The sequence below is a fragment of the Epinephelus lanceolatus genome, chromosome 3 (assembly GCF_041903045.1).
Source record: "Epinephelus lanceolatus isolate andai-2023 chromosome 3, ASM4190304v1, whole genome shotgun sequence".
NCBI lineage: Eukaryota > Metazoa > Chordata > Actinopteri > Perciformes > Serranidae > Epinephelus > Epinephelus lanceolatus.
In genome coordinates this window covers 12,909,939-12,934,265 of record NC_135736.1, presented here as the reverse complement: position 1 = coordinate 12,934,265, position 24,327 = coordinate 12,909,939, and the positions used below count along the sequence as shown (strand labels likewise).

Below are 24,327 nucleotides of genomic sequence, written 5' to 3'. Positions count from 1 at the left end.
TTGGTATAGGTGTAATAAACTGTTAAAAATAAACCCCATGGGACATTATTTCAGTCTGCTAGCTATTATAATCTTAAAATAGACACTTAAATGATAAAAAAACAAAACAAGTGGTGACATTTTTTTCACCCCAGGTGCATGAAAAAAAGGAAAATATAGTTGAAATTAACAATTAAAAACAAGCAAAATTTATCTCTGTATGTTGTTTACTTCAAAAGTTACACCACTTTCTGTATCTTGTTTTTCTTTTTCCGCTTGGGGATAGGTGCAATAAAGGGTTAAAAATGAAGCCATTGGGACATTATTTCAGCTTGGTACCTGGCAAAATCTGAAAACAGACACTTTAAGGATTAAGGAAAATCAGGTACCACAAAAAAATTCGGGGGGTGCACGTGGACTCCTATTTCCATCTGGACTACACAGCTGTGGCTGGGTTTAGGCAACAAAACTACTATACATGTATACGTGACATGGCGTAAATGCATCACATGAAGCTCTAGCGAAGGTTCAGTCAGGAAGACAACACTTTTTCATTCTTAGGCTTTAACTTTCTTCCTCACCCTGTCATTTACTCCTTGCATGCAAGCTCATGCTCATGCATCTCTGGCTGTCAGTGTCTGGGGCTGTCAATCGATTATCAGCTGTTCTACTGCTGACACACAATCAACCAACAACACAGTGACACACCCTTTCCGTCATCTCACTGCTCCGCATTTTAAATATGGTTCTTTTTCTGCTCACAGTCCCTTTCATGCTGCTGCTGCTGCTGTGCTTACCCTCCACCTCCCCATCACCACCTAGTCTTCTCAGATGTGGCTTCTATTCACCTCAGCAGTCATCAACCAAAGTTATCAGCCACCACCACCTCCACCAGTGTCTTGACTCCATGGGGGGATTTATCTTGCTGCCGCTTAGATGTCCTACGACCACAAATAATCTCCCTCTGGGGAGATCTCCTCCCTGGTGTCTAAGACTTTGTTAAAATCTTACCAGCACAAATCATCTGTTGATCTGTTCATGTATAATCTGCATTAAACCTTATCTTTATTTCATTCTTCTGTCTCTCCTGATTAAAATGACTGATGCCAGTGCATGATAACCGTATGTAGACTGTGTAACATGACGTTAAAACGACATTGACTTTTGGTTTCACATGGGATAAAAAGTGCAGTCTCCAGGATGAAAGTCCACTTTTGTTTCCACCACACTTCCCTCCAGGCCAATGCAGACTTTCTCACTCTTTATACTACATCAGTTGCTTTGCGTCAAGCATTGCTGGCGGTTTTACATTGGAGAAAGCCTGGTGCATCTCAAGCATGTTAAAGGTTGCCTTTGGTGTTGATATCACATGCCAAGGGGTGTGACAAAGTGGTGGTATTTGATGCCCTCTAAACACATATATTTGTTGTTGTTTTTTAACTACATCAAATTCACAAGTGACTTTTCCACTATAGCTATGAACATCTGAGGACTTAAGCTTAACGTGTTAAATATTGATAACATAAAATAGCAATGCACACAAAAAGCAAACTTGGTAAAAACAATGAACAGTTTCAGACAATTTTTTAATGTTTCTTGTACAATATTGATTTATTAAGTTGTCAATACTCACAACAGTACAGACAGAGAGGCCCACAATGTATTGTTTTGTCGACGATTAAGCAAATAAAGCAAAGCTGCTCATGTTTTGACATTAACTTTTTTTTTCTTTTTGCTTCATAACAAACAACAGTTACACCAGAGTTTCTCATCCTTGGTGTCGGGACCCCACAGGGTGTGGTTTGATTAACAGGTAGGGGATTTTTAAGACGAAGAGAAGTGTTTGATTTAGTTTTTAATTTTAAAAAAAAGGTGAATCTATATCATAACTTCTGTGTGCAATACATTCAGAGCTTCCTTTGCCCGCTTAAAAATGCAATACAAAAATAGGCAACTCCTACAAAAACTTCACAACTCTAATTGCTGGCATCAAGTCAAGACTGAGAACTGGGTCACAGGCAAGAAAAAGGTTGAGAAACCCTGAGTTTCATATCCAGTGTTAAACATATTTTATATTTACATGAATAACCCTTCTCAAACATATAATTACAGCATCGTAAATATACATATCAAATTATAATATGACTTGATATCAGTACGACAACATTACAACACATCATTGGCTAAATGGCTGTTATAGATTTGACATATCCATTCAGATATCCAGAGTACAGCCCTTCATTGATATTCGTGGCCTTGAACTTCACATTGAATCAATACTGAAAATGCAGCAACTTTCACTGCTTGACAAATGACCCTTTCCACAATCTTTAATGCTTGTAGATTTTTTCTTCTTTGGGCTTGTAAAAATGTCTCTCAATTGCATTATTTTTATTCATGCTAAGTTCGGTGAATCAGATTTGCAAGGATTCTTCCAGTGTCAGCATTTTTTGTGGAATTGTTTCAGAAAAATGACAAAACCCCAAATTCTCACAACCAATGCAATTTAGAATCAACAGTTAGCCTAACTTGCATGTCTTTGGTCTGCGGCAAAGAGATGGAGAACCCAAGGAGAACAGGAACTGCATGCAAACTCCACAAAGAAGGGCCCAAGCAAGCCAGTGGGTTCAAACCATGCAGCAGCCCTATGGGGTTGAAAAATTAAGGCCAACACAAAGTGCCAAACACTACAGTTCCTCTAAATAACCACTTGAGGCTGGCTCCAGAAGCCAGTCAATCCTTATAGACACCCATGTTAAAATGGACAGCTTCACGGCAGAAATAAACATGTTTACAGCCTGGTACAAAAAGCAGTGTTGATCTTTATAGCTAATTTCAACCTTCATGACAACTGTACAGGGTTGAATTTTTTTTATAACTTACACGTTTACATTTCATTAAGGCTTAAAGTTTCACAAAATTAAGGGTTGGCTGCTTTGAGTGACAGGGAGTCTGCCGATTGTGTCCTTGGTTTCTCAGTCAGATCCAACCCTCACTCTACCACAGTTCCACCCTCTTACCCAAATATGGTCATTTCTGGCTCCAAAAAACCAAGAAGGCAACAGCTGAAATGCCAAACTCAAGGATCCAAAATGGGAGTCCACAAACCAATGGGTGACATCACGTTAGCTACATCCATTATTTTTACAGTATGGTTCAAACCCAAAACTGCCTAGTAGAGGTGAGTTCTTTTGGGTTTTTAACCAAATCCTGTATGTATTTGTTGTTTTATCGCACTGTTCAAACAAGAGAAAAGGTCCAGTGTGTAGGATTTTGTGGCATCTAGCAGTCAGGCTGCAGGACATCTCCCGTGTGCCAAACGTGTAGGAGAACTACAGTGGCCGACATAAAAACAAGAAAACACTAATGGTCCTATCTTAAGCCAGTGTTCTGTTTGTCCGTTCTGGGCTACTGTAGAAACAACGTGGCAGACTCTGTGGGAAAGGACCTGCTCCATAGGTGGATAAAAACAGCTCATTCTAAGGTAACTGTTCGAGCCATAATATAGTTTTTGTTTTGTTTATTTCATCCTTATCTAAACACAAGGTAGGCGGTGCGGTGGTGTAGTAGTTAGCACTGTCGCCTCACAGCAGTTGATCCCGGGAGGGAGCCCTTTTGTGCGGAGTTCTGGTAGAGGCATGTTCTCCCTGTGTCAGCGTGGGATTTCTCCGTGCACTCCAGCTTCCTCCCACAGTCCACAGACATGGAGGTTGGGGATGGGTTAATTGGTGGCTTTAACTTGGCTGTAGGTGTGAATGGTTGTCTGTCTCTATGTGTCAGCCCTGCGATAGTCTGGCAACCTGTCCAGGGTGTACCCTGCCTCTCGCCCAATGTCAGCTAGGATAGGCTCCAGCCCCCCTGCGACCTTCAAGAGGGTAAGCGGTTACGGAAATGAATGAATAAACACAAGGTAGATATATGAATGAACATGAAGGAAAACATAGTTATGAATATCATATACCATTTTTGCCAATAGATGCCTTTAAATCCTACACAGTGGACTTTAAATCACCCCTGATTGGAAGCTGAAGCCCTGTTACTACTGTGATGAGTCATACAATCATTTGTCTAAAAGTCATATTACAAACTGTCTTTTTTTTCACAAGAGGAGAATAAGTTTATAAGAATGTTGTATCACGATTCCTCAAAACTTTGCTGCTAATGGACTCCCTTTCATTGTTGTGCGCAGAGACATATCTAATGCATTCTGATATTTAACAAGATATCATCTGAGGAGACATTATCTCCAGTTGCATTATCCAGTCTGTTCTTCAAACATAGAAATTACATCAAAAAATCACAGAGGGACACCAGAACAAACGATGAATGTATTATCAAAACGTGGGGACCAACTTTTAAAGTCTTTATACACAAACTCCTGAAGCTCATAACTCATTTCATACATTTCTTCCCATCATTCAGTAAAGCGGTCATAGGAACAAGCATCTGCTTGGTATTCTGCAAGGATGTCCACAGTGATATTGTACTGAATGTGTGTAGTGAGAGTGCACAGTCTTCTTATATTAAACGTGACATGTGTGTTGATGTGTGCATATTTATAATGTAGTATTTACTTGTTACCACATAACAGCATGTCGGCAAAGACGCATTGATATTACAGACAAGTTAACAGGTTTGAGCTGCCATGAATTGAGGCAAAAACATCTCTGCAGAGGTTGAATATTTCTCCCCTATAACATTTATGCGTGACAACCCAAGCTGTATAAATTTCCTTTATAGCTATACAGAGACTAGAGCAGAGAAGAGGTGGACTGGGAGTCAACACGCCTTGTCCACTTGCCGTTTGCTGTTAAAAAACACGGCTAAAAAGACAGGCTGCAGGATGAATTTACTTTGCATTCAGTCTGAATACACCTTTTATACTGAGAGACCTCCCAGTCTGCTTCACCCTCTTACTTGTATTTAACACAGCCAAGTGACGCATTTGTTTAAATAAATATTTACCCTTCATTTTCCATAGGAAGCTTATAGGATTGTCATGCATATGTTCAACTCAAGAAAACTATAAGTGAGTGTTTTTTTCTCTGCTGCATATGTGCAAACTCAAGACATATTAAAGTATACTTTGAACAGACAGGTTCAGCAAAATATAAACACCAACTTGACTATAGTGTGAGCGTCCCATTTATAAAAAGGTGAGTGTTTTTTGCAGGTGGAAATGGCTAAACTGAAGTGTGTTCAAGCACAGTAAGAAAAGGCTGGTTAGTTTTTCACACAGTTAGGTAAATCAGTGATGATGCACTTTGCATGATTGTGAATGACAGAAAAGAACATTTATATTCAGGTCTTGCCTGAAATAGCAAACACATTGTATAAATAAAATGGTTGATTGGAGTTCATGCGGAAATGTTACTGTCCAGAGACAATATGTGTTCATGTGCTGATAAGCCATTCAGAGTAACTATCAGTTACACAGATCCACAGAGATACATAGTGAAGTTATTTTGATGTCATTGTGGGGCACCATTGGGTGGTACAATCTCCTCAGAGGCATGCTCCTGCTGAGCCCCTTCAGGTATCATTCTCACGCTGACACTGCCACCATCTGTGGTGCTCGGGTTCACACGGAACTTCCTATTAACCGGGCGTACAGCCCTGAGAAACTGCCTCTTGAAGGTCTCACTGAGGATAATGTAGAGGAATGGGTTGATGCAACTGTTAGCATATCCCATGCTAATGGCTATGTTGTAGGTGTAGGTGAAAGCCAGGCTTGGCTCCTGCACCCCTAGATGGACCAGCTGAAGGATGTAGTAAGGGGCCCAACAGATGAAGAAAGCCAAGCAGATGGCCACTGCCATCCGGGTCACCTTCCTGGTGCGCACCCTCAAACTCCGTGGAGGCAGTGGTGCCACGCTGGTGGACATGTGCTGGAGGATCTTGAAGAACACAAGGCAGATGATGGCCAAAGGTATAGCAAATGCCAAGAAGAACTGGTAAAGTGTAAACCAGTATGTGTTGGTGACTGGATCAGGCAGAAGGAGAGCACAAGCCACCAGGCCATCTGGCAGAGGCATCAGGCCTGCGTACATCCACACAGGGATGATGGTGAGCAAAGACAGCGACCACACCAGGCCGATGACCAGCGTTGCCACACACGGTGTGCGGATGTAGTTGAAGCGTATGGGATGGACAGTAGCCAAGTAACGGTCAAAGGTCATTGCAGTGAGAATGTAAGTACTGACAATCTGGCTATTGGAGTCAAGCGCAGTGATGACCGTACACATTGCAGCTCCAAAATGCCAGGAGCCGTTGCCCAGCAGCTGGTGGATGAGGAATGGCATCCCAAGGAGAATCAGGAGATCAACAATTGACAAATTTAAAATAAAGATGTCTGGGACAGTTTGCTTTGTGCGACACTTGGTCTTCTTCATGATGGTGTAGATGACAATACAGTTTCCTATGATACCTAGAAAGCAGATGATGCCAAAGATGACTGGGAGGACAGCACTGCAGTGAAGGGCCCCATCTACAGCTGGAGACAAGAGGAGGAAGGAGGGGCAGTTCAATAGATGGCAAAAACACTCAGTTATCATGCTGTATTGTGCACTGTATTTAAGCATAAGAAATCTTACATTATGTTGGTATACACTGCATATAATAGTTGTTATGTCACAATGATACATGGAACAATTGGTGAGAGCAGCAGTGTCCCCTGACTAACAATACTGGTTTGTAAGGGGATTATTACGCAGGCAGATCTATTATCAGAACCTACACTGACCATTTTCTCACCATGCTTTTAGGCTGCTGATTAATATCAGTGTAGAAATTATTGATTTGTGTGTGTGTGTGCATATGTGCGTGTTGGCTCCTTCAACACAGCACAAAGCAAAGACAGACGACGATGGGAGCAGAGGTCTGTAATCATTTATACATGTTAGAATAAAGACGAATAGAAGAGTAGACCTTAAAATATGCAGGTATGTAATGTGTAAGAATATTAAACAAAAAAAGTTACAGAAATTATTATTATTTAATACTAAAATGTATAAATCACTAACCCTTTCAGCAAGTTATAATTGATGAGATGATGGTAGTTATCTTTCACATTTGTCATCCAACACATCAGGCTGTGACAGAGATTCACTGCAGTCTGAATGTGTGCAATAGACTATGAAAGCTGGTTTGATTTTTTTTAAATTTAATTAAGACATAAGGTAACTTGGAGATGTAGAAGAAAAAAAATGAAATAGAAAAGCATACACCCTTTTGATTTTTGTTGTTTTAATAACGCTGAATGAAACTGTGATGCTTCTAAGGGTGTGAAACAATGTTGTTGTAACTGCATCATATTACCGGTACGCCGGCTGCTCACCAACCTACCTGTTATTGTTGAATTAGTGTCTCCGAGGGAAAAATTTGAATCGTTTAAGAAATCCATCGGTAACATTCAAAGTATATCCAAGTTAAAAGTATCACCAAGTGTCTGCTTCCCGAGTAAACTGCATCTGCAGAAGCCTGCAAATAAAATGCCTCCTTACTTTTAAAGATTTATTTCAGATATCCCTCATTAAGTGGCAAAATTCTTTACGGCGCATATATCTTGTGCCATCCTCTGCGCAGTCCAGTGCGCTCTGTCTGTGCCGTCAGTGACGATAAAGCCGCTCCTCGGCGAGTGGCTGGAGAGCCCTTCTCTCGGAGTCTGTGACGCTCTCACCGGAGCTGCGACCGCGCTGTAGGTGTCAATCGGATTAGAAAACTGATTGCCTGTAGCTGATATGATCTCCCTCGGAGGGTTGTGTGCGCGCGCGTGCGTAAAAGCTCTTCCCTGGAGACTATTGGTCAACATGTGTTTTTTGTTATCTCAGGGCGAGGCTGATGGGGATTTGTGTGCTCACACATCGATCAGCTCCTATTATCAAACACGGCAATTTAAGAAAACAGAAATGAGGAGTGCGGTTTTCCAAGATAAAAAAAGCAACCATAGTGTCCCATGGGATTTAAAGTAACTGTAGAATACAAGTGTAAAGGAAAGCGCAAATTAAGAAGACGCTTATTTGCTTCCTGCCCAAACACATTTTTGAAGTCTATTTTTGCCACTCAGTGTTGCTTTGACGTGTCTCAACATATCTCAGCAGCCAGCAGCCATCGCCAGTTTGGGGCTGAGCAGGCAATGAGCAACAGGTGTTCCTGTCACTACAAATGAATCCACGGTATCCTTGCAAATTGCTGCCAGGGTTGGAGCTTGAACCAGCCCTGAAATATGTCGTTTTCCACTCTGAACCACTAGATGGCCTTACTGTCTCCCATTTGGAGTCCTCACACGTCTCCCTCATGAAAACCGGATGTGACCATAACAAGGTTGGTGCTTCATAAATAGGTGTTTGTGAAAGGCCAGTGCATTACATATAGGCCTAGTGATTTATTTGTACACCGTGGGACAATTAGTGGTGTAGTCTTTTCTGGGGTTTGGATAAATTAGAATCTGGGATTCACTGGCTGTAGGTGGAGTAAACAAGATTGTGTGTGTGTGTGTGTGTGTGAATGCTCTACACTTGCATGGGAACATTATTACATGCCGGGGAGTTTTTGCATCTGTTGTAAAGCTAACTAAGAAAACTGGCACTGCAGCAACGATTTTAAGCTAAGATCATCTATCTTAAATATAGTTTGCACACCCTGGAGATGGTCAGAGGGTTTTTAAAGTGAAATATTGCATCATGTCCAATAGATGAGCAGCAGCCTGTGAGCATGAGATACTGTACAGCTGTAATAACAAAGAATGAAAACTATTCAGACTCTCCAGAGTTTAATTTAAAGAGAAATAATTAAGAAATAATTAAGAATTTAATTCCAATTTAATTTTTTTTCCAACTCTACACTGCTGGACTGCACTTTTTAAGTTAATGAGCACTGTGGGAACAAGAATCTGAGTATATAAAATTTGTACCTTTGTGCATTGAATGAAGTGGGGTTGTACAGGGTACTTATCCATAGTAAGTGTATTATATGCAGTAGATGAATGTCGGTGTGCTCCCAGTGTGGAGAGTGGTGTCAACACAGAAGCAAAGCATTGTACTGCTGTGGACGAGGCCAGAAGCAAAACATTTTAGCCACCTAAAAAAGTCCCATCTCAAAATCTGTAACAGTTGTGTAAGTGTACAACATGTTGAGAGCGTTCCCACTGCTTTACTTTTCCATCAGACAGCCCATGTCCATGAAGAAGCTGTTCCCCATCTACGCTCTCATCAAAGCCACCAGACTCTATTCACAAAAACAGTCATTTTGGCTCACTGAACACAGGAACAGCTGGTCTACCGCTGCCTCGGTCACTTAGATGACTTGTGTTACTGTGTGACTTTGGTGAATTAAACCTTTTAAAATGCTAAAGTCAGTCAACATCACAAACAAAACAACCGATTGAGGCAGCTGCAGACCAGCAGCTCCTGTGTTGAGTGATGTAAAATTACTGTTTTTCTCAACAGAGTTGGGCTTTGAAGCAAACCATGTAATGGAATATATTCTAAACAAAGCATCCACTAAAATTGATATCAGTGGTTTTAGGTGTGACTTCTTTAGGTGGTTGAAATATGTTTTGTTGCTGATCCCTCAGCAGCAGTATATTATAAATAAGTACTTCATACAACCCTACTTGAAAAGATCCAAACTATTCCCTTGATTTAATGATTATTGGTAAGCCTGATTCCCTGTTGGAGGTTTGTGTGGGTGTGTACATGAGGAAGTATTAAAAACAAAACAAATCATTTTGGATGCATGGTTTAAAACAGACTGCAGGTACTCCCTGTACTTGAAAACTTGAAGTATATAGATTTTGTTTATTATCAGTGATGTTGTCACTCCATGATTTTGTTTATTCTCCCATCAAAATCCTGCTGCATATTAAAAGAAATGTGCTGTTATCTTGGGCAGCATGCCTCTGCTACCCTTCATCTTCATTACCTTCTTCTTCATTTGCTCCGACAGGTTAGATGCACCAACAACACATTGCTGTCCGTAGTCTGAGCAACATTATTATTGCTTCAAAAATATTTGCTTGTATTCAGAGCCAGTCATCATCCTGCAACCTCTTAGTTTTCCTCCAGCCATCGAAGAAGTCAGAAAACTGAAGCCTCTCAGAGTTCTGAAAGATCGTCTTACAACTGCTGCCTTTGCTTGCTGAATCTATTTCACATCAAAAAAACATGTGTCACACTCTTCAGGCTCCCCACACTCACACTTTCAGTCTGGGTGTTTATGAAGCAGAGCCAGTACAACAACCTAATCTCGATCTTGAAGTCTTTGCTAAATCCCAGGCCCTATTCAGAGATAACTGCATCAGACATGGCCTGACATTTTCCTCATTCCCTCGTCCCTTCTGCCGAATTTGCATAGAGTTATGAGGCTGTAGCAATCTGGTGCCTTTTTAGTTCTTTCATCTATTCCATCATTCCCACATGAAGCCCACTTTATTCATTTACTATTTTGTCACTAACACTTGTTTTTTTCCTCAGTTTTCCTTCATTTAATGTGATAGAGGCTGCTGAGGTTCATTGCACATCATTCATTCATTTGGTTTAGTGCCCTCCAAGTGCCCATACAATATCAGTAAGCTGAGCCCTTCTGAATATACTAATATTTGCTAAGGAAGTCTAAGTTCAAATGCAAATTTCCCACTTTGAGTGCCAAGTGCCATCAGTAGAAATCATTAGATGCCTTCCTCACACTCTTTTGGTTGACTTCCTTCAGTGAGTTGTCCAAAGACCTTTTTACAGAACCTAAAAGGCACAGTGGTGGACTTAGAGCTCAACTATGCTTTAAAACTTTGATTACACTTCTCTTGCTCCTATATCATCCTCCCAGAACTTTCTAACAGTGGTCAAGAAGACATCTTGTAGGACATTTTAATCTATGTTATTAATCTTTTGTCTGGGGATTTTGCTTTAATCTGTCTATCAGGAGAGGAGATTTTGGTTTAGTTCAAGATGACCCCTCTTAATATTGATCCCTTTTCTCATGCTGCCACTTCACATTCTGCCATCAAACCGTACTCCCGAAAACTGAAATGTTTTCACTGCATCAACTTTTAATTCACTGTTGGACCAACTGTTGTAAAGTATTCTGTTTCTCCCCCCTTTCCCCTTGTGATTTCTGTGTAAACGTGTAATGGATTTTCAGTGGTGATACTTTGTTTCTTCCCAGTACGAGGGAAAATGTCTCTAAACAGAATTGTTTTCATGGGTGGATTATGAGACAATGGGTCCCTGGGCACAGATATGCAAGGGCCCCACCACCTCTCCTACACTGGAGCAAGACACAGCCTTGGAGGTGATTTTGCCCCTTCTGTTGTTGTTTGGTGTGTCTTTGTAGTTGATATGCATCTTTTTATGGTTTATGTACCTCTTTGTGATTCTTTTGTGTCTCTTTGTAGTTGTTATGTGTCTCTTCGTGGTCATTTTGAGTCTCTTCCTGGTCGGTACATGTTAATTTGAGTCACATGCCCAGGGACTCCCTGACACATTTGGCCCCTTGGCCTGTGCCCAGTATCCGTTCAGTAACCCATCCCTACCTGCAACTAAACAAATGTTAATTACAATGCATGGTTTCCAGAGACATTATGTTCTACAACTCCTAATTTGGTGTAGGGTAAACAGAAGTTAGGAAATGTGTCCATATGCTTTTAAGAAATTGCTTCTCAGGTTGTCTCTACAGTACTGCCAGCAGCACACACAGGGAAGAAAGAACAAGGTCAGTCAGTCTTCAAGGTCCGTTGCCCCTCAGTGTGATCACTGTCTGGGATCAAGCGTAAGCCATGTGGAAACCTGCCATTCACTCTAAATCACCCATTACAAAACTTGGAAATGCCCTTGCAAGTAAAGTGGTCCCTGCACCTGTTATAATTAACTGGATAAATCAGACTAGCTAGCAGTTACAGCTGCTGCAGTTGGACACAATTATTAACACATATGCAATAACAGGAGGACGTGTGGGTGTTTAAGTGTGCCTTAAAAGTGTCAATAACAAAAAGCATTACCACTAGTCTCATTAATTTCTCATGAAGTATGTGTTGGCAACCAGTTTCTTGATTACACATCCAGCAGATAGAGAGCCACACAAGTATTTTGCTAGAGCTGAGTGGGGATGGATTAATTGGCTTCCTGACAAATACACTGAGTCTCAAGCTTCCTGGGTGTTCCTGTTGCCTTCAGTCAGCAATTTACTTGGTTATTTTTTGCTGAGCATGTGTCATGGTGTTTTATTTGTGGGTCCATTAGAGTGGTATAACAGCCATACATCTATGTCAAGGGTGTCAAACTCATTTTAATTCATGGGCCATGTACAGCTCAATTTGATCTCAAGTGGGCCAGAAGAGTAAAACCATTGCAAAATAACCTATAAATAACAACACATCCACATTTTTCTCTTCCTTGTAGTGTAAATAAGAATATGAGGGGAATATGTTCATGCTTTTATGAAACAGATGATGAACAGCCTGAGTATCAGTTTTTCCACATCCAGTCAGTCTGCTTCTCATTGTCATTACATGTTCACTTTTCAATACATTTCCACTTCTGTGTAGTGATGCTGGCAACACCACACCGAACTAATGTGGAAGCCACTGAGGAAGCAGGTTAAATTGGCAGAGCAATAACAATAGGGTTATACCAAAATTGTTTTAAAGGAACAGTGTGTAAGATTTAGAGGGATTTACTGACATCTAGTGGCGAGAATTGCAGATTGCAACCAGCTGAAACTACTACTAAAATTCCTTCAGTGCTCTGCTTTAGGTTTTCACCTAAAGGTCTCCCATGCTGTGGAACAAATGGAGCAGTTAATCAAAATAGATAAAAAACACCACATAAAGCAGCTTGGAAAATCGCAGACAGGCTGCTAGCCCAGCACAACCTAATGTGTGCTCACCTATCTCCTGTGGTAACTAAATGTGTGCTCACCTTATTTCTGATCCAGATATTTAGGGTGGTTTGAGCTAAATTATCCTCCACTCTAAAAGAAATGGACCAAGTGATTTAAACCAGTAAAAATACTGGAAAAAGCAGTTTCACATAAAAAACAAACAAACAGTTTTTTACCGCTGCTCTCATCACAGAAGGGCCTTAAACTGTTGTGGCCAAGATGAAAACTTGGAAACCTGTAAACACAAAAACATGAACACGCAGATGGTCCTATCTAGAGCTAATGTTTGGTTTGTCCGTTCCGGGCTACTGTAGTCACATGGCGGTGCAGTGGTAATCTCCACAGACATGGACCTGCTCCCTAGACATAAATGGCTCATTCCAAGGTAACGAAGACACGGCAATTCTTATTTTTAGATGATGATCTAATGATGAGTTGCATGATATTACAGTATATTCCATTTATGCCAACATATTCCCCAAAATCATGAACACTTAACCTTTTTGTTATCCTCTGCCATACTTACCATTAACAAATCAAATGTTTGGCAGTGCTTTAGCAATAGGCTTTACTGAAGCTGCTGATTAACAATATTGTGCACAGTGTTTGATATCTTCAAATATGACCACATTAATTATTCATTGTTATTTCAGAGAACATATTTTGGTAAGGCTGGAATATCTTTTTTTAACCCATATTTGATTAAATACAAGACAAAGAAAAGATCATTAATGTTTAAACTGTTAAACCTTATTGTTTTTCATGAAAGGCTCACTCATAAGCAGGGATGGGGTGAGGTTTACCACTTAGTGAAAAAACACGTAGTCCAACAGTTTAGGAACATTTGTCAAAGCACAACTGCAAATAATTTATGGATTTTACCATCTACAGTGCCTAACATCATCAACTATTCAGAGCATCCAGAGAAATTTCTGCATGTAAGGGGAAAATTGAAAACCAACACTGAGTGCCCATGACCTTCGACCCCTCAGACAACACTGCATTAAAAACTAACATGACTGTATAAAAGAGATTAGTGCTTGGGCTCTGGAACACTTTGGAAAACAACTGTCCGTAAACCCAGTTTGTCACTGCATCTACAGATACAAGTTAAGACTCTAACACACAGTAAAAGTGACAGTAAAAGCCACCAAATTCTCTGGGCCTGAGCTTGTCCACAACGGACTGACACAAAGTGGCCTGCAGTCCAGACATGTCTTCACTGAAAATTTGTGGTGCATTATGGAGCACAAAAAGCACCTGTGGAGACCTGAATTGCGACTTAAAAGGTAACGTAACGCAGTGGCAAACAAGCCCCTGTCCCAACTTTTTTTAAACATGTTGCAGGCAACACATTTACAGTGAGTGAATTTTTACAAAAAATAATTAAGTGTATCAGTTTAATATTCACTTTTTAATTTGCTCCGGAAACTTGGTACCTCTTAACCTTCACATTTGCATCAATATTATTTGTGCAAAGTCATCCGGCAGGTTGGATCGGACCCTTTGATGGCAGGCCGTCGAAAACAAAATCAATTTCTAATCAACTTTATAACATTTACAACTGCAAAATCAATGGATTACTTTATGAATCCATTATTAATACTTCATTAACATGTTTTATAATTGCAGATGACTGATGAGCTTTTGCTGATGGCTTATTGGGAACTGAAACTCAAGACTCTTTGTAGTGACTGATGACTTGTAAGAAAGTGAGAGACAAACAAGCATTTTCAAACCAATTCAAGCCAAATTTACTGATATAGAGTCAAATCATGATAGATAAAAAAGTGCTGCAGGTTGCTTGCAGAGGCTGTAGATGGACGAGCTGAGCTGTCTACCACAATCTGACAGTGTGGAAATACCTGTTAGAGGAAGAAGATGATGTCAACTGAATGTAACAGAAAGGTGACTTTAATGTATCAGCCCAGGTATGGTATTATTACACAGTTATGATTGTCTATCTTACCTGAAAGGTTATATTTATGAATGCATCTCTGCTCTTTGGTCCCTGGTGCATCTCTGGTCCCTGGTCAGCTGAGGTCTTCACATGGCAAAAGGACAGAATTCAGCAGAGGCTGTAGATGGAGGCTTGGCCAAGCTCTCTGCCAGAATATGCAGGAAGCCCCAACTGCATGTTGCTGGCCAAGGCTTAGTTGTAGGTTTTTCCAAGCTGTCTGTCAGAATCTGCAAGTGGAGGCGGCAGCTGCAGCTTGCTGGCAGAGTTGAAGGTTTGGCCAAGCTGTCTGGCAGAATCTGCAGGTTGATGGCAGAGGCTTTAGTTGGACATTTGACCAAGCTTTTGCAAGAATTTGCAGGTGGAGGCTGCAGCTGCATCCTGCTTGCAGAGGCTTAGTTTGAAGTTTGGACAAGCTGTCTGGCAGAATCTGCAGGTGGAGGTGGGAGCTGCAGGTTCCTGACAGAGGCCATAAATGGACGAGCTGAACTGTCTGCCAGAATCTGCAGATGGAGGCAGCGGCTCTAGTTGGAGGTTTGGCAAAGCTGTCCATCAGAATCTGCAGGTGAAGGTGGCAGCTGCAGACTGCTGACAGAGGCTGTAGATGGAGGAGCTGAGCTGTCTGCCACAATCTGCCAGTGTGGAAATACCTGTTAGAGGAAGAAGATGATGTCAACTGAATGTAACAGAAATGTGGCTTTGATTTATCAGCCCAGGTATGCTATTATTACACAGTTATGATTGTCTATCTTACCTGAAAGGTTATATTTATGAGTGTATCTCTGCTCTTTGGTCCCTGGTGCATCTCTGGTCCCTGGTCAGCTGAGGTCTTCACATGGCAAAAACATAGGATGAGGCGGTGTAGATATCCGGTATATCTGGTAGATCCAGACATTATCCAGGACAGGATTCAGTGGCGTAGATTTCTGGATGATGCTGTAAATTAATAATTGGCCAAACCTGCAACAACAGCAGACTACTGACAGAGAGGTTAGAGGTTTGGCCGAGCTGCCTGTCAGAACCTGCAGGTGGAGGCAGCGGCAGCAGGTTGCTGATGGACGTTGTTGTTAGAGGTTTGGCCAAGCTGTTGTTGCAGGTTTGGCCACAGCTGTCTGCAAGAATCTGCAGATGGAGGTGGCAGTACTGCAGGTTGCTTGCAGAGGCTGTAGATGGAGGTTTGGCTCAGCTGTCTGTCAGAATCTGCAGCCACCACCTCCACCTACAGATTCTGACAGTGTGGAAATACCTGTTAGAGGAAAAAGATGATGTCAACTGAATGTAACAGAAATGTGGCTTTGATTTATCAGCCCAGGTATGCTATTATTACACAGTTATGATTGTGTATCTTACCTGAAAGGTTATATTTATGAATGCATCTCTGCTCTTTGGTCCCTGGTGCATCTCTGGTCCCTGGTCAGCTGAGGTCTTCACATGGCAAGGGGACAGAATTCAGCAGAGGCTGTAGATGGAGGCTTGGCTAAGCTCTCTGCCAGAATATGCAGGAGGCCCCAGCTGCATGTTGCTGGCCAAGGCTTAGTTGTAGGTTTTGCCAAGCTGTCTGTCAGAACTTGCAGGTGGAGGTGGCGGCTGCAGGTTCCTGACAGAGGCTGTAGATACAGGCTGCAGAGGCTGTAGATGGAGGAACTGAACCCTCTGCCAGAATCAGCAGGTGGGGGTGGTGGCTGCAGGTTCCTGACAGAGGCTGTGGATGGAGGAGCTGAGTTGTCTGCCAGAATCTGCAGGTGGGGGCGGTGGCTGCAGGTTGATGGCAGAGTTTGAGGTGTGGCCAAGCTATCTGTCAGAGTCTGCAGGTGGAGGTGGGGGCTGCAGGTTGATGGCAGGGGTTCTAGCGGGAGGTTTGGCAAAGCTGTCTGTCAGAATCTGCAGGTGGTGGAGGTGGCTGCAGGTTGTTGACAGAGGCTGTTGTTGGAGGTTTGCAAGAACCTGCAGGTGACACCTGCAGATTTACACAGACAGTTTGGCCAAACCTCTAACTAGAGCCTCTGTCTGAAGTCTGCTGTTGATGCAGATTTGGCCAATTCTTCATTTACAGCATCATCCAGAAATCTACGCACCTGAATTCTGTCCTTTTGCCATGTGAAGACCTCAGCTGACCAGGGACCAGAGATGCACCAGGGACCAAAGAGCAGAGATGCATTCATAAATATAACCTTTCAGGTAAGATAGACAATCATAACTGTGTAATAATAGCATACCTGGGCTGATAAATCAAAGCCACATTTCTGTTACATTCAGTTGACATCATCTTCTTCCTCTAACAGGTATTTCACACTGTCAGATTGTGGCAGACAGCTCAGCTCCTCCATCCACAGCCTCTGTCAGTAGCCTGCAGCCACCACCTCCACCTGCAGATTCTGATGGACAGCTTAGCCAAACCTCCATCTACAACCTCTGCAAGCTACCTGCAGTACTGCCACCTCCATCTGCAGATTCTTGCAGACAGTTGTGGCCAAACCTCCAACAACAGCCTCTGTCAGCAACTTGCAGCCACGGCCTCCACCTGCAGATTCTGGCAGACAGCTCAGCTCCTCTATCTACAGCCACTGTCAAGAACCTGCAGCCACCACCTCCACCTGCAGATCCTTGAAGACAGCTCAGTTCCTCCATCTACAGCCTCTGCAGCCACCATCTACAGCCACTGTCAGGAACATGCAGCCGTCTCCACCTGCAGATTATGGCAGATAGCTCAGCTCCTTCATCTACAGCCTCTGCCACCAACCTGCAGCTGCCTACACCTGAAAAGTCTGGCAGACAGCTCAGCTCCTCCATCTACAGCCTCTGTCAGAATCTGCAGCCACCACCTTCACCTACAGATTCTGACAGTGTGGAAATACCTGTTAGAGGAAAAAGATGATGTCAACTGAATGTAACAGAAATGTGGCTTTGATTTATCAGCCCAGGTATGCTATTATTACACAGTTATGATTGTCTATCTTACCTGAAAGGTTATATTTATGAGTGTATCTCTGCTCTTTGGTCCCTGGTGCATCTCTGGTCCCTGGTCAGCTGAGGTCTTCACATGGCACAACAAGAAGATTCAGGGGCGTAGACTTCTGGATGATGCTGTAAATGAAGATTTGGCCAAACCTGCAACAACAGCAGACTATCGACAGAGACTCTAGTTCGAGTTTTGTCAAGCCGTCTGTCAGAATCCGCAGGTGGAGGCAACGGCTGCAGGTTGCTGACAGAGACTGTTGTTGCAGGCTCTGGCCACAGCTGTCTGCAAGAACCTACAGGTGGAGGTGTCAGTGCTGCAGGTTGTTTGCAGAGGCTGTAGATGGAGGAGCTGAGCTGTCTGTCAGGATCTGCAGGTGGAGATGGCAGCTGCAGGTTGATGGCAGAGGCTCTAGTAGGAGGTTTGGCAAAGCTGTCTGCCAGAATCTGCAGGCGGAGGCAGGCAGCTGCTGCAGATTGCTGACAGAAGCTGTTGCTGTAGGTTTTCCCACAGCTGTCTGCAAGAACCTGCAGGTGGAGATGGCAGTGGTGCAGGTTGCTGGCAAAGGCTGTAAATGGATGTTTGGCCAAGCTATCTGCGAGAACATGCAGGTGGAGGCGGCAGCTGAATGTTGCTAGCAGAGGCTGTTGTTGGAGGTTTCGCCACGCTGTCTGTCAGAATCCGCAGGTGGAGGCGGCAGCTGCAGGTTGCTGACAGAGGTTTAGATGGAGGTTGACAGAGGTGGTTGTGGTTGAGGTGTAGTTTGAATGCATTTCAAAATGTAAAATTCTCGTAAGAAGTTATTGGTGTATTGTGGAGCAGGACACCTTGAAGGGGGTAGATGACGGCATGGCTGCAGCTGTCTACCAGAATCTGCAGGTGGAGGCGACACCTGCAGTTTGCTGGCAGAGGCTGTAAATGCAGGTTTGGCCAGTCTGTCTGCCAGAACATGCAGGTGGAGGCAGCAGCTGCAGGGTTCTGGCAGAGGCTGTTGTTGGATTTTGGCCAAGCTGTCTGTCAGAATCCACAGGTGGAGGTGGCAGCTGCAGGTTGCTGACAGAGGTTTAGATGGAGGTTGACAGAGGTGGCTGTGGTTGAGGTGTAGTTTGAATGCATTTCAAAATGTAAAATTCTTGTAAGAAGTTATTGGTGTATTGTGGAGCAGGACACCTTGAAGGCGGTAGATGGCGGCATGGCCGCAGCTGTCTACCAGAATCTGCAGGTGGAGGCGACACCTGCAGTTTGCTGGCAGAGGCTGTAAATGCTGGTTTGGCCAGTCTGTCTGCCAGAACTTGCAGGTGGAGGCGGCAGCTGCATGTTGCTGACAGAGGCTTAGATGGAGGTTAACAGAGGTGCGAATGGAACATTGGTCTTCAATGCATAGTGGACCTGACGGAAATTGCTGGTGGAGGTTTGAATATTTCAGATGGCTGCTGTAGTTTGAATGCAGTTTAAATCGTAAAATTCCTGTGGTAAGTTATTGGTGTATGGTGGAGCAGGACTCCTTAGAGGCGGTAGTTGGAGGCATGGCCGCAGCTGAAACTGCTGGTGGAGGTCATAGTTCTAGCATTTCTCTACAGCTGTTTGCTGCCTGCAGGTGGAGGGTCAGGCAGCAGGCGGCTGCTGCAGTTGGAACGCAGAGTTTAAAACTGAAAGTGAATCTAAGAAACTAGTGGTGGAGTGTAGAGCAGGACACTTTAGAGGCAGTAGATGGAGGTTGCTGGTAAAAAGTATGCAATTTAAATACATCTAACTAAATCTAAATAAATGTGATTAACAAAATCATCTTAGTTTTTCTGAATGAGAAAAAAACCTGAAATCAAAATCAAGTGTTTGGACGGAAGCGCTTACCTGAAGACTTACCTTCAGGTTCGGCTGTCCTCTTCTGCCAGTAGCTGCCAACCTGTTTTCTCATTCTAAAAAGATTTTGTACCCACCTTGGCTTGGGGCCCTTCGGCAACGACTTAGGCTCACCTGGAGCCACAGGTCCTTTAGAGGGGCCGGCTTCCACAGGCTTACCTGGTGCTGGAGGTGGGTCAGAGGGACTCACCTCAGGGTCACGGCCACGTGGGGGGACTGGTTCCCGCAGCGGACTGATGAGCCTCGGTAATGGCACAAGAAGGCTGGCCCACGGGATGTCCTCCATCTGAAGGTAACAACAAATAAAGTCATCAGACTACAGCTCCACATCATGTTAACAACTTCAATTTGACTCCATTGTTTCAGTTTCTAACACTATGTGTTATGACTGTGCACTGACTACACATTTTCTTTTTATCTGCATGTTAGACAATAGACTAGATTAGGTCAGAATACAGTTTCTTACAGTGTCTCCCAGCAGACTGCACGTGTCTGAGTCACTGGTTGGGGAGCCAGATGGTGAGCCACTGGGGGTGATCGGTGCCGGGACCTTCTGGAGGTTGATCTGCGGGGTGATGGGCCGGTCCGTGACTGGAACAAGGAGGCTGACCCACGGGTCTTCCTGGTCCATCTGAAGGTAACAACAAATAAAGTCATCAGACTACTGCTCCACATAGTGTTAACAACTTCAATTTGACTCCACTGTTTCAGTTTCTAACACTATGTGTTATGACTGTGCACTGACTACACATTTTCTTTTTATCTGCATGTTAGACAATAGACTAGATTAGGTCAGAATACAGTTTCTTACAGTGTCTCCCAGCAGACTGGACATGTCTGGGTCACCGGTTGGAGAGCCAGATGGTGAGCCACTGGGGGTGATCGGTGCTGGGACCCTCTGGAGGATGAGCCGCGGGATGTCGGGCCAATCTGGGTTTGGAACCAGGAGGCTGGTCCACGTGTAGCCCTTGTCCATCTATGGGTAATAGCAAATAAAGTCATCAGACTACAGCTCCACATCATGTTAACAACTTCAATTTGACTCCATTGTTTCAGTTTCTAACACTATGTGTACTGACTACACATTTTCTTTTTATCTGCATGTTAGACAATAGACTAGATTAGGTCAGAATACAGTTTCTTACAGTGTCTCCCAGGAGACTGGACGTAACCGAGTCACCGGTGGAGGAGCCAGATGGTGAGCCAACGGGTCTGGTACACGTGTAGTTCTGGTCGGTCTGAAGGTAACAACAAATACAGCCATCAGACTACTGCTCCACATCATGTTAACAACTTCAATTTGACTCCATTGTTTCAGTCAGAAGGACTCACCTCAGGGTCACAGCCACGTGGGGGGACTGGTTCCCGCAGCGGACTGATGAGCCTTGGTAATGGCGCATGGAGGCTGGCCCACGGGATGTCCTCGTCCATCTGAAGGTAACAACAAATACAGCCATCAGACTACTGCTTCACATCATGTTAACAACTTCAGTCTGACTCCATTGTTTCAGTGTCTAACACTATGTGTTATGACTGTGCACTGACTACACAATTTCTTTTTATCTGCATGTTAGACAATAGACTAGATTAGGTCAGAATACAGTTTCTTACAGTGTCTCCCAGCAGACTGGACGTATCCGAGCCAGATGATGAGTCACTGGAGGAGCTCCACGGGATTGGAGTGACGCTGTCCCAATTGTAGCCCTGGGCCATCTGATGGAAAAAAAAGAATACAACCGTGAGACCACAAATTTATCACATCACATATTGAATTGGCCCATTAGCACACAGTCAACACTGCTAAAAATTGAGTGTACAGAATACAATTAAATGTAACATTTCTGACTGCAAGTTAATGCCAAACTCAGAAAATTCAGTCACAATCTACCTTTGAAAACTAATTCAAATTGAAGCCTTTCTTTTAGTTACAATAATTGTGTTATTTCTAAACCCAGTGTGTCCTTCTAAGAGTCTGGAAGCTTTCTGACAGCATACTTATAGTCATGGATGGATTACTAAATGGACCTACTGGGCACAGGCCCAGGGACCCAGAGTGTCAGGAGCCCCTCTGGCCTTCACCTGCAAAATGTCACTCAAATTAACACGTACTGACCAGGAAGAGACTCAAAATGACCACAAAAAGATGCTAAGGAACTGCAAAGAGACAAAAACACCACAAAATAGGCAACTACAAACAGACAAAAAAAGAAAAAGACACAAAATGACCTCAAAGACACATAACATGACCCAAGAGAGACACAACATGACTTAAAAAGACACAACATGACCTCAAAGAGACACAAATGTCCTTAAGGGACACACAACGGCCAAAAAGAATGCAAAACGACACAAGATGATCTCAAAGACACACAAGATGACCTCAGAGAGATACAACATGACTTAAAAAGACACAACATGACCTGAAAGAGACACAGATGTCCTTAAGGGACACACAACAGCCAAAACAGATGCAAAACAACACAAAATAACCTCAAAGACACACAAGATGACCTCAGAGACGCAACATGACTTGAAAAGACACAACATGACCACAAAGAGACACGAATGACATAAGGGACACACAACCGCCAACAGAGACATAAAACAACCAAAAATGACACAAAATGACCTCAAAGACACACAAGATGACCCAAGAGAGATGCAACATGACTTAAAAAGACACAACATGACCTCAAAGCGACATAAATGACATAAGGGACACACAACGGCCAACAGAGACATAAAACAACCAAAAATGACACAAAGTGACTGCAAAGACACACAAGATGACCTCAGAGAGACGCAACATGACTTAAAAAGACACGAAATGACCTCAAATGACAGAAAATGTCCTTTAAGGGACACAATGGTCAAAACAGATACAAAACACAATACGACCTCAAAGACACACAAGATGACCTCAGAGAGATGCAAATGTCCTTATTGGACACGCAACGGCCAAAAAAAAATGCAAAACGACACAAAATGACCTCAAAGACACACAGGATGACCCAAGAGAGATGCAACATGACTTAAAAAGACACAACATGACCTCAAAGAGACACAAATGTCCTTAAGGGACACGCAACGGCCAAAAAAATGCAAAACGACACAAAATGACCTCAAAGACACACAAGATGACCTCAGAGAGATACAACATGACTTAAAAAGATACAACATGACATCACAGAGACAGAAAATATCCTTTAAGAGACACACAACAGCCAGAAAAGATGCAAAACACAATACGATCTCAAAGACACACAAGATGACCTCAGAGAGATACAACTTGACTTAAAAAGACACAACATGACCTGAAAGAGACACAGATGTCCTTAAGGGACACACAACAGCCAACAAAGAGGCAAAACGACACAAAATGACCTCAAAGACACACAAGATGACCTCAGAAAGATGCAACATGACTTAAAAAGACACAACATAACCTCATAGAGACAGAAAATATCCTTAAGGGACACACAACGGCCAAAAAAGATGCAAAACAACACAAAATAGCCTCAAAGACACACAAGATGACCTCAGAGAGACGCAACATAGCCTCGAAAAATACTAAATGGTGGTGAAAAACCAGAAAAATCATCCTAAAGAGAAAAGTATCTCAGCCAAACACAGCATGACTTAAAAAGACACAACATGACCTCAAAGAGACACAAATGTCCTTTTAGGGACACACAATGGCCAACAAATATGCAAAACGATACAAAACGACCTCAAAGACACACAAGATGACCTCAGAGACGCAACATGACTTAAAAAGACACAACATGACCACAAAGAGACAGAAAATATCCTTTAAGGGACACACAACGGCCAAAAAATATGCAAAACAACACAACATGACTGCATGCAACATGACTTAAAAAGACACAACATGACCTCAAATGACAGAAAATGTCCTTTAAGGGACACACAATGGCCAAAAAAGACATAAAACAACCAAAAAAGACACAACATGACCCCAAAGACACACAAAACGACCTCAGAGAGACACAACATGACCTCAAAGAGACACAAATGTCCTTAAGGGACACACAACGGCCAACAGAGGCATAAAACAAACCAAAAACGACACAAAATGACCTCAAAGACGCACAAGATGACCTCAGAGAGATGCAACATAGCCTCAAAAAAGACTAAATGGCAGGGAAAAATCACAAAATTATCCTAATAAGAAAGGTACCTCAGCCAGACACAACATGACTTAAAAAGACACAACATGACCTCAAAGAGACACAAATGTCCTCAAGGGACACACAATGGCCTAAAAAAGATGCAAAACAACACAAAACGACCTCAAAGACACACAAGATGACCTCAGAGAGATGCAACATGACTTAAAAAGACACAAATGTCCTTAAGGGACACACAACAGCCAACAGAGACAAAAAATAGCCAAAAACGACACAAACTGACTTCAAAGAGACACAAGATGGACTCAAAAAAGACAAAATGGCGGGAAAAAAAATCATAAAATGATCCTTAAGAGAAAAGTACCTCAGAGAGACGCAACGTGACTTAAAAAGACACAACATGACCTCAAAGAGACACAAATGTCATTTAAGGGACACACAACGGCCAACAGAGACATAAAACAAACGAAAAACGACACAAGATGACCTCAAAGACACACAAGATGACCTCAAAGACACACAAGATGACCTCAAAGACACACAAGATGACC

The 24,327-nt window shown here is 42.8% G+C and overlaps 1 protein-coding gene across 1 annotated transcript; it reads right to left on the bottom strand.

The window, feature by feature from the left end:
* Window positions 1-1,638: 1,638 nt before the first annotated feature.
* Window positions 1,639-7,676, bottom strand: mchr1a (melanin-concentrating hormone receptor 1a). Its single transcript, XM_033625291.2, has 2 exons — window positions 7,324-7,676; window positions 1,639-6,472 (listed from the first exon to the last, which is right to left on the bottom strand). The coding sequence occupies exons 1-2, from the start codon at window positions 7,388-7,390 to the stop codon at window positions 5,451-5,453; spliced, it is 1,089 nt and encodes a 362-aa protein (XP_033481182.1). The 5' UTR covers window positions 7,391-7,676; the 3' UTR covers window positions 1,639-5,450.
* Between the last annotated feature and the right edge of the window lie 16,651 nt (window positions 7,677-24,327).

Coding starts and splice junctions, on each gene's coding strand:
- mchr1a (XM_033625291.2), bottom strand. CDS start 7,390: ATGTTACCGATGGATTTCTTAAACGATTCAAATTTTTCCCTCGGAGAC. Junction 6,473..7,323: donor CACTAATTCAACAATAACAG/GTAGGTTGGTGA, acceptor TCTTGTCTCCAG/CTGTAGATGGGGCCCTTCAC.